Here is an 11,392-nt window from a genome sequence, read left to right on the forward strand (position 1 = left end):
GTGGCGTTCGCATTTAACAGAACACTTTCCCATTAACTTCAGGGCCAAAGGGTTCAAGTATATAATTAATACACAGTGTGTTAAGTTGTTCACTTGTACTAGTGTTGGTAAGAGTAGACTACTAAGGTGGTTATTGAATGTATTTCACTCTCCTAATTAAATGTGTATTTTAGCTTGTATGTGTATGCCTAACCACACAATAAACACTCTCGTTGGGTTTTATGGCTTCAGGAAACACCTCATTGGTGGCACTCTAGTGTTACATCCTTGATGAATGGTGTTACTTCTGGAGGTTCTCTTGTTGTAAGGACATAACACTGAAGAGTAGCAAAGATGTCATGTTCATTGTTGACCCCTCACACAGTCAGAAATAATACTCAAGTTTTCACTACTCTGGGTGAGATATTTCGGTTTATTAGGGTCAAGGTGCTGTCATTCAGGAAATACCCCTCGCCAGTATGTACAGCTGTGTCCTCTAAATAACGCCCCCCTACTCACCTGTCCGTGTATATCCCCACACACAGTGACGGGAGAGGATACGGGTTGTACGTTACACTCCTCCAGTAACAAGTCACACACGTGGTCACACAGCATCTAACAACACAACAAACCTCGTAAATTTAATACTAGTTCTATATAGCCATTTGATGTGTAGCAATACAAGAACAATCATAATACCTTTAACTCATTCTCCGGTAGATATTTACACTCCATGGTAATCTCTATCCACCGATCGAAGTCTGCGTCAGTCGCCATCTTTATTGAGTTAAAATAATAGAACACACACAAACTCACGTGCGAAAGTGGCCGGTGTTGCAGCAGCAGGTCATGACAGCCTCAGATCATTTAGAAGATAATTTATATCTGGAGAACATTGACGAGTATGTATACGACATGGATAAGATAGTGAGTGTCGTATTGTATGATAACAAGCTTGTTCCCGCCATTATTACTAGGTGACGTACAAATGGCTCGCTATGACTTTGTCAGTGCCCTTCAGTGAAGCAGCAAGGTGATCACGTGGGAGAATATTTTATTCCTTGTGTGATCACGTGCACCTGTAGGATGTTAGATACATTTGTGCAGCAACACTCAGCCCCACCTCCTGGAAAAGAGCCAGTTGCTGTAACGTATCTGGTAACTGGTGTATCACATGATCCAGAGAGGGATGACGACAAGGTGTGCATTAATAGTTAGATTATGCACCTATCAGTGTAATACCCAACCACCACAGGTATGGGCTGAGGGTGGGGGAAGGTCAGGGGTTGGTGGGGGAATGGACCGCTAAGTTCCCCGAATTGGGGGGGGGAGGGTTGTCATTGTTCATGGATGCTAACTTACTATTTGTATCACTAAAACCTAACTTGCAACTAGAATAGCTACACCGCGACAGATCATGTATATTATAATACGTGATTGTGCATAGCCCCACTAACCCCAGGTTCTGCTACCGGGAGATTTGTTGGGATATGTGAGGGCCTGTATCGCCAGTACTTCCCCAGTTGTAATTTTCAGGGATGCTAATCCCCACCTCAGGCTGTCCGTACCTGTGGTGGTGGGGCTTTACATTGATAGGTGCATTATAGTTGTCACTCCTGTTGTTACTAAGTGCTGTAACTGAATAGCTAAACAAAAGTGCTGATGAGAGGATTACAGGTGGATCCAACGTGGCACACCTAGTGTAGCCTCACTGGTTAGTACACAGTAGGCTGGTGCAGCTGACACCTAAAAAGCTATACACTAGCTGTGTACTTTGTTTGGTTGTGCCAGACAAGGTACACAGGTAGTATAGCCTCATTGGTTAGAAGTAGTTCACTTAGTGGGATTCATTGAGGATGAAGTACACTGGTCAATGATGACTGTAATATTTTCAGTTCAGGTAGTAACTCATTACAGAGTAGAAGAATTGAGAGTTAATGACTGTTCTATTAGAGTAGTTGATCTGGGCTCTGTAAATGATGGTCTAAACACTCATGCAGGTTGTTTGACCTGGTTCTAGAGTGAGAGAGAAACCAGGTTTTACTAGTGCACATCCTAGGGCTAGAACAAAGTTTCGGTATCTTCATAAGTTTTGTAACTTTCAAAGTTAGTTTTATCCCTCCAAAGTTTTGTAACCTAATCAACCTGAAAGTCATATTCTTCCTGCGGTATAAGCAGATCTTGTGCTGCAACAAAGTGTGAGACCATATATGGGAGTACACCCATTTATTATGATCATTAATTACTAACATGATATAACCAACAAAACTTTGAAGCTTTGGTAGCTTTTTTCAAGATGATTTGGAGGATAAAAGTTTACCGTGTTCTTAATTGTAATCCTTAAAGTGTTATTCTAAACCTCCTACATGACTACTTCACTATGCTAGTATTTGTGTTGTAATTCTGTTGGAGGTAGTGGATATGAACATGTCACCCCTCTTACTCCAACTATCTAGAGTATGGTAACCTCTGTATGTGTTAGTGTTGTGTAGCCAACATTTTTTGATCCAATGAAAAAAAATTGGGTGCTAGCTGCCTGGTTAGCCATAAGAACAGCGACTGTATATAACTTTCTATGATCATCCACTGTCTAATTGTTAGGTGATTGTGTCACTAGCCGATGAGGATGATGTAGAAGGTGTAGCCATTGCTCACATGATCTATGACATCATTGTTACATAATAGAGGTTAAGGCGGGGCTCACAGATGTACACAGTGTCATAATATACAGTGTACAGAAAGGAGTATTGAAGGTAATGGAGCGTACTATTATGGTCCTAGCATGTGTGTGTGTGTGTGTGTGTGTGTATATGTGTGTGTGTGTGTTTGTGTGCGCAACACAACCACTTGTAAAACAACAGTAAATGGCTCCAGAGAAGTCCTTGTCTTATCTCAATCTTCCTCATACTAATCAAAGAGGACCATAGTCATCACCACGTGATAATACAATAATGGATGATAATTATGACAAGTCAAACAGCTTTCAGGGATAGCTAAGTGACTGTTCTGTTAGAGTAGTTAGTGTACGTTGACTGCTTTATTAGAATACCTTGATTGTCTTCCTAAGATTTTAGCAAAGAAAATGATATTTCTATCAGGTGAGAAACCATTACTTCACTAACATAAATGGTTTGTAATCAGTTCAAAGATATGGTACACTTGGACTTGTTATATTGAGCGACACAGAGTGTTAAATTGTAGGGTTTTGGTTTACAGAAGTAATTCACCTTGGTGTGATTCATGATGGATCACTAGTTGTTCTAAAATTATGTATAGTCCAACGAACTTTCCTGAAATCACCCTGGGTACATTAATAATATTACGTTGATATTATGGTGTGTATTATATAGGATAGGTCTGCCTTGTTCACTGCCGAGTATGAGATACTAAAGGACAACCTTCACAAATATGCTGAGTGAGTACATTAACGTGTGTTCTATCAGAGTACATTTGATGCTGTTCAGGATGGGAGCAGTCAAGTGTTGTCCATCATCAGTACAACACAGTAAACCTGTTACTCCAAATGAAGAACACCCTGTACCTCTACCATCATTGTCACACATGAAAGAAGATAAACTAAATCATCAGGGCAAGAAACGTGATCATCAAGATCAGAAACTGGGTCAAGGTCAGAAACAGGATCATCATAGTCAGAAACAAGATCATAAATTGAGTCATCAAGAAAAGTCAAATCAACATCACAAAAGTGAGCCATACTGGTAATGCATGATCAACACATGGTCAACACATATTACAGGTCATCAAACGCTGGTCTCTAGCAACAAGGGGGGTGGCCTGGTTGCCATGTTTGCTAAACAGAATGGTGGGCTATATTTAGAGTTAATGTTTCACCTATATGTACTTGTCATGTTAATGTAGCACAAAAGTCCACCAAAGCAGCAGCAAAGAATAGCAACAAACAAAAGGTAGGGATAACCTACAGTGTGGAAGTGGTTCAATTCCTTAACGTTGTAATACAGTGGAGCCTCAGAGGAGGTATGACACACTCACATGAGTTCACAAGATCTGTATAGAGCAATGAAAAAATGGAAACTAGGTGCCAATCAATGCATAATTTTTTAATGGCATCATGTGATCATGAGTAAGTGCTTATTGCATGAAAGGGAGAATGGCAATTTGTGAAGAGAAGAGATGTGGTCTCCATATTCCTGTAAAGCCAAAGAGTTTAGAAGTCAAAAATTACTATGCAATTAACACAATTCTTTTTGATAGTGCTTAATGTGTGTTGTACCTCCTCTAGCTGAATTAGTGGGATCCATTTTGAGAAATTTTAACCCCTTAAACCTGCAGAGAACTTTTGGGAAATGAGTGTTTACACAATATGGGCACGCATGGCGACATTAGGTGGGGGTAACTTAATTCTTATAGCCTAAAACTACACATAGATTAAAGTCTGTTCACTGGGCTACTTGGAGAAGGTTAAATGAACACTGTAACTACAGTGGCTTACTTGTTATGAAGTGAAAACAACAGCGAGTAACTTCTCCATGTTTCAAAATTCTAGCCACATGTTTGATTTTGATTGTGGGTTTCTCACATGAGCTGTTTATGGCCTGATGAAAAATTTAATGGCAAATCAAACGGAACTTGTTGCAAGGTGATAGGAACAACCACCATTGAGTTATTGATGAGTTTATAAGTATGTAAAGAGTTTGTGTGTTTTCTGTTATTTACACAGCTACGCCATTTTTTAAGCGTTAGGGTAAAACCCTAGGTATTTTAATCCTAGTTGCTGTGATGTTCTTATGCTTAGGATTAGAAGGATTAAATGACTACAACAATACGATACAACAGCGTGGCTAAAATAATATTACAGTCATGTTCCCTTACAATACGTAATGCTTTATATATAGAAGTCCAGTCTCTACACTCCCCCCCCCCCCCCCCTTAACAATTAAGTGTATCTGTGAGGAACCTTGTGGTTTAGCTGTTGTGGGTGTCAGCTTTCTGTAGAATTATCCGTATCCCTAGAAACGGCTGACAGTGTATGGGGAGTATCATCTGCATCATTTCCTAATGTGCTATCAGCAATATAACTTGCATCACTTGGTATGACTACATCGTCATCTACAGGGGGTGAACTGTAAGTGTTTCATCTCTGCGACAGGTGATCAACATGTCTTCTAATAACTCTCCCATCATCAAATCTTACTAAGTACATCAGTGGACCAACAATCTCACAACTGGTATCCATTGTGGCCCAAAACAAAAATTCTTAGCACTCTCACTCTCTGTCCCACCACGAATTCTCGAGCTTTACAGTGTCTGTCATGGGTGGCTTTTTGATGTGCTTGCTGGTCTAGAACTACTACTTGGCTTTAGCAAATCTAACCTGGTGTGAAGTCAATGTCCCATTGGTAGCTCACAAGCTGGTGGCTTTGTGGTTGCATGAGGTGTTGTCTGGTAACTCAAAAGAACTTGGCAAGTTGCTGTGGTAAATTTCCTTCAAACTTGGCAGCTTTCACGGCTCTCTTCATGGTTTGAATGAATCACTCAGCTAATCCATTAGTTGCAGGGTGATACAGAGCACTTCTGAAATGTTTGATACCATTCAATTCTGCAAACTGCTCTGACACAAACTGGTGGCCATTGTCGGAGACTAATTGTTGTGGTAATCCATGTGTAGCAAAAATATGTCGTAACTCTACCACAGTTCTGGCCGCAGAGACTCCAGCAGGACCAGTACCCATTTGTACTACTTCTGGCCATTTTGAATAAGCACCAGGAATATTCTATTCAAAAATGTTCCAGCTAAGTCATGTGGTTTCAATGTCATTATCAATGTTGGGCCGCCACACATAGCTTCTTGCAATTTGTTTCATTCTATTAATGCCAGGATACCCATCATGGAGATCCTTTAACACTTTACAACGAAGACTGGTTGGTACTATAACTCTCATTACCCATAACAAAATGTTATTCTCAATTATGAGCTGGTCACGCCTAGTCCAATACGGCTTCAACTCCGGTGCAACATCTACAGGCCACCCACTTTTGGTATAACATAACACAGTTTCTAACAGGGGATCTGTCCTGGTAGCTGACCGTATATCTACTTCGTTCACTGGAAGGGAAGAAATTTGTGACAAGTTAAACAAAGTCACATCACTTGGGTAACTTACTGACCCATTCCCTGAAATGTGAAAAACAATCTGCATTAGCATGTGATTCTCAATACACTCCATACAAACCCTCCTACTTCAATCCATTAAGCTTCTAGTAATAACTTTAAGTGAACAGAAGACTGTTGATATTTCCTAATAGAAGTATTACGACCTCCTTCATAGAACAAGCCATTTGTCACTTTTGGTGGCTATAGTTGATTGTGCAAAGTCTGAGCACAGTGAGTTTGGTGAATCCACTGAAGTTAGATACTCTCCTCCCTACTCTATTATTGTATTCTAAATACAATATTATAATGATAAGGAGACAGCAATAAAATCCAACATTGCAGTCTAGCAGCAGCCACCGGTGGAATGCCTCTTGTCACCGAAAATTATTGTTAAGGGATCATGATCTGTTATGAGTGCCTCTCTTTCTATCTGTGCATAGTTGTGTTCATTTGGTAGCATAGTTCGTCTTGGAGGCTAAGGCAATGAATGGGCTTCTCTGTAGGGCTGCACCAATTCCACTTTTTACCGATACTTCAAATACCAAGTACTTAACTGGGAAGTATCTGCAAGTACAAGTACCGATACCAAGTACCTTAAAGTAGCTACTTCATAGTGCACACATTTATTATATAGTGCATTTCATGGTATTCTTGTACACATTTTCAGTATGGTTCATGTTTGTAATGAAGTAGCCAATCAAGATTCACAAAGAAGGAAGTCACTGAAATGCAAACCAGTGGATATTCCAGTATTCTTCTGGAGAAGTGTAGATAATATCATAATGGTGCTTACAAAAACACAAAATATTCTAATACTGAAACAGTCACTTCTACCTGATTGCTCTATTAGAGTTATTGACTGTTCTACTAGAGTATATCGATCTTTTTCTCAGTAAAGCGTTTTCGCACGTAGGTTTCAACATAGATCAGTAATTTTGCTGGTAACTATTAGTGTTATACTTAATGCTTTTAGGTGTCGAATGTGCTAGTAAAATAAGCAAGTACAAAAGAACGTTATTTTATTCTCGCACGTGATAAGAATCGGTATCTGCAACAATATAATGGCCGATTCCAATACTTCATGAAAACAGCAGTATCGGCCCGATACCAATACTGATACTAGAATCGGTGCAGCCCTACTTCTCTGTGCCATCAGGATAACGGTGTAACAAAACTGCTCCAATAACGACCGCAGTTTGGTAGTGTTAGTAGGAGTAGGTGCCTGTTGGATGGCTTCAAGCTTGGCTGGAGATGTGTGGATACCCTTCTCATCAATATGGAAACCAACGTATTCCACTTCAGACTGTAAGAATACACACTTTTCTCGTTTCAATCAGATTCCTTGCTCCTTCAACGAATGAAAAACTCTATAAATTCTGTATACATTCTTCTTCAGTCTGACCAATCACCAGCAGGTTGTCAATGTAGCAAATGACATTTGGAACCCTTTGAAGTAGCGTGTCCATTGCACACTGGAATATTGCCGGGGCTGCTTCAACTCCAAAGGGTAATCAATTGAAACAGTCCCAAATGGTATTTACAGTAACTAGCTTTGATGATTCTTCATCTAGCAGCATCTGTTGATACGTTGCCAAAAAATCTAATTTGGTAAACTTCCGGCCACTTGTAATGTGGCCAACAACTCTTGAGGTTTAGGTAGTGGATACTGGTCCACTGTGAGGACCAGATTGACAGTAACTATATAATCCCCACATAATCAAACATTTCCATCTGCCTTGGGTACAGGCACTAATGGAGTGGCCTACTCACTGTGTTTGACTGGCTGCAGTACTCCCATTAATTCCAGGTGTTTGAGCTCTCTCTCGATTAGGCTCCTTTAAAGCAAGAGTGGGGGTACAAAACATGGGTTGAACATCCTTTTTCAACAAAAGTTTGACTGTGATATCTCATGGTTCCCAGCCCTTCTTGAATAATTTCTTTGTATTTTGTCAACATATCACCTAGTACCTCAGGATTGCTGCAACTCCCAAACTCCCAATCCAATCATATGTAGTGCAGCCAATTTCTGCCCATCAAGTTTGGCCCTGACTGTTCAGCTACAAACAGTTTGTGTATACCATCATAATTGTCATGTTCTAATACTATCATTGGTTGAGCAGTGTAGGACTGTAGGGTCACTTGTGAGGGCTTCAAACAGAAACAGACATGTAGAAGAAACTTCTGTCTTGTACGTTGTGAAATTATAGTGACTGCAGCTCCTGTGTCAACTTCAAATAGCACAGTGGCTCCATCAAGTACTAGTTGAATCATTAAAGGATGCAATCTGGTGTCTTTGGAACAGAAAATGGCATCATCAGACAAGAGTGTTTTTTGATCTCCAGACTCACTTTTGACATCCACCCACTTGGCTCCCTTAGACATCTGTTCCTGTCTGATATTTGGATGACATACTTTGGCCAAATGGCCTCTCTTCCCACAACTATCACAAATATAATCTCTGTATCGATGATCACTTGGACTATGATTCCCCTAACCACAACGATTACATGATTTACTTCTTCTAGAAAATAAGCCAATCCACAGAGGAATCCTAATTGTCCGACTTGCATGTCCTTTGTAGATTTTTTCTACTGCTTCATAACCCGATGCTAAGTCCACTACCTTCTTCAATGGTAGATCATCAGTCACGGCCAAAAGCCCCTTCTTCATTCTACTGCTGTACAAACCACAGACAAAGTGGTCTTGCAATACTTGTTCCAGATAGTCAGCAAATTGGCAATTAGCCACCAAGTCAACGGAGCTCAGCTAAGTATTCTGTTACTGACCCTACACTCCCCTGATCCATTGATGAAAACGAAAATGTTTGGAAATGACATTAGATGGCAGCTTGAAGTGTTTCTGCAGTGTTTCAAAATAAAACCTTCATGTCCACTTCATGTGGCTTTTTTGGGGACAGCAGATCTCAAAATGTTGTGTACATTTTCGGTCCAATTGCTGAAAGAAGCTCTGCCACTTTCCTCTCCTCTTTGATGCCATTTGCAATCAGATACAGTTCCACTCGCTCAAGGTAAGCACTTCTTCTGGGTCAGTTGTCCAACTGTAGTCATTATCCCCAACTTGTGCCAGATGTGATGTTCTTATATGCTTAGGATTCAAATGATTAAATGACTACAACAATACGATATAACAACGTGGCTAAAATCAAAACAATTACGTGCCTTTACAATACATAATGCTCTATATATAGAAAGTCCAGTCTCTACAGTTGCGTCACTAGTAGAATGATGTAAATTGTGTAGCCATAGGACAGATGCTCTGAAAGCTATGAATGGATTTGATTTGTGGACTTTAATGCACTTTGTTTGTCATGAACACTTGTAATACAGTTTGTGTATCACTGAATTCAAAAGTTAACTGCTTTTGATGCAGTAAATCATGTTCATATAGGTATGGCTGCATGTAGCTTTTATTAAGGTGCACCGATATTGATATCGGGTTATAATGCTTTGTGCAAGGCATGCATATTTAAGTTCAAATCCAGTTTTCTGGATTATGCGGGTTTAAGGGTTAAAGCAAGAAATACAGTAACCCATCTGTCTAATGGAGCCAACTACTTTTGTGACTGACTTTAGCTACAGTGTATGTAGTTGATAATATAGTGCTACTTACATGTTACTCCTTGTTTGTAATATATTACACAACATGTACACACTATAGAAGGATACTAAGCCAGTAGTGAAACAAGAGACACAAAAGAGTTTGAATATTGTGAAGAGTGAACCACAAGTAGTTGCCATTGGTTACCACACCAGTCAGTAATTGTATATTTACAGAGTGAAGTAACCAAACAGGATGAACAGGTATCCAAACCAGGTGGACAAGTATCTATAGAGGATACTAAGCAAGATGAATCACCAACACGGGCTGAACAGGTTGTCATAGTAACAACAGCCACTAGTTAACGTATTGTTGTTAGGATGAGCCATCATCACCAGAGAAGAAGACCGGAAGAGTTGTGTTTGATAAAGAAGGTATGATGCTTAGGAAGGATAACTGAGCTCTTGTCCATATATCTCTTCAGCTATCTATAATTATGTTCTTGTTGCCATCATTTACATTAAGTAGAGGTTTGTTATCTGGTCTTCGTAGAAATTGCATTTAGTGACTAGAGAGCCCCACACTAGATTATTCAGATCAAAGAACGATGTCAATAGCTTCTAGCAGTCACTAACACTCATAGTGTGTTTGTTCAAACAAGCTATATTTTGTAATAAGCACTTGTATATTTGCACCACACAGTATTTACCAGTAGTGAAGATGAAGGATCACCTGAGGCTAACAAGTGAGGATATACCTTATCATATATGATGTATTCTAATTCCTTCATGCACAGAAAAATTTCACCTGAGACTAAACCGTGAGTCTATCCTATTGTGCACTGTGTTCTAATTTATTCACACACAGCCAAAAAGTGATGAGAACAACTACAGGTACAATATAATCAATAGCTCATACAATTAATGAACTCTTGATATAATAATGTGTTAGTGGAGGTTGGTACCATGTGATAACCCTAGCCTATGATTTACATGTGAGCATGGCTTGTTTGTTGGCCTCGCATGGCCAGATTGCTTTTTGGGTAGGGAGGATTTGGGGAAAGTAAAGTGGCCTGCATGTCCACTTGTTTAGTAAGGAAGCAATATGGAGATGTACTCCTGGACAGATGATTTGTCCTTTAGGATATTTTGGCATTGATCTGAGATGTTAGCTAGTTCTAATATGGTGATCAAGCTCCTCTTAAAGCTAACAACACTCAACTGTATCATCAACTCTAGACAATAAGGCTCCCCCCAAGAGACGTCGTGTGTGTCAAGAATTCTCCAGTGGAGAGAGTGATGTTGAGAACAATGGTAATGTGGATCATGTGATCTACTATGACATCATATGATGTAACAGTCAAGGTTAATGAGGGGTCACATGGTAAGAAGAGAAGGAAGGTAGTCAAGAAGCTTGTTAATAAGATGTATATTGATGAGGATGGAGCAATGGGTAGGTCACTAATACTATATCACTAATAATATGTGTTTGTTGTTGTGTAGTGACTGAGAAGGAATGGCAGGACATCTCTACCGATGATGATGAACCCACACCAGCTGTAGCTGCTACTAATAAAACAACTTCAACAAAGACCAAGTCAAAGCAGGCAACACTTGGTGCATTTTTCCACAAAAAATAATTTCAGTACATCACAATACATTATGACCTATGGTATGACATGATTTCACAATGATAACACTGGGTCATTTTGGTTGCTAAGTC

At 39.8% G+C, this 11,392-nt stretch overlaps 2 protein-coding genes across 3 annotated transcripts in view; one reads left to right on the top strand and one right to left on the bottom strand.

Moving 5' to 3' along the window:
- Window positions 1–783, bottom strand: part of LOC136241594 (serine/threonine-protein phosphatase 6 catalytic subunit-like) — a 19,702-nt gene extending 18,919 nt beyond the window's left edge. Inside the window, exons 1-2 of the mRNA XM_066032829.1 lie at window positions 679–783; window positions 499–594 (exon numbers count right to left, since the gene is read on the bottom strand). Coding sequence (XP_065888901.1) covers window positions 499–594; window positions 679–756 — 174 coding nt within the window. The 5' untranslated portion in view covers window positions 757–783. The remainder of the gene's footprint in view (window positions 1–498; window positions 595–678) is intronic.
- LOC136241591 (DNA polymerase delta subunit 3-like) lies at window positions 752–11,389 on the top strand. Of its 2 annotated transcripts, none has more exons than XM_066032824.1 (18): window positions 752–906; window positions 957–1,012; window positions 1,065–1,179; window positions 2,581–2,617; window positions 2,665–2,732; window positions 3,330–3,394; window positions 3,444–3,685; window positions 3,737–3,802; window positions 3,859–3,905; window positions 9,791–9,862; window positions 9,907–10,005; window positions 10,050–10,104; window positions 10,373–10,415; window positions 10,467–10,490; window positions 10,538–10,563; window positions 10,909–10,983; window positions 11,030–11,122; window positions 11,173–11,389. In XM_066032824.1, the coding sequence occupies exons 1-18, from the start codon at window positions 829–831 to the stop codon at window positions 11,307–11,309; spliced, it is 1,398 nt and encodes a 465-aa protein (XP_065888896.1). In that variant the 5' UTR covers window positions 752–828; the 3' UTR covers window positions 11,310–11,389. The 2 variants fall into 2 exon arrangements, with proteins under 2 accessions (XP_065888896.1, XP_065888897.1); XM_066032825.1 differs by having other exon boundaries at window positions 9,791–9,859.
- The last annotated feature ends 3 nt before the right edge of the window (window positions 11,390–11,392 follow it).

The sequence above is a fragment of the Dysidea avara genome, chromosome 12 (genome assembly GCF_963678975.1).
Source record: "Dysidea avara chromosome 12, odDysAvar1.4, whole genome shotgun sequence".
Taxonomy (NCBI): Eukaryota; Metazoa; Porifera; class Demospongiae; order Dictyoceratida; family Dysideidae; genus Dysidea; species Dysidea avara.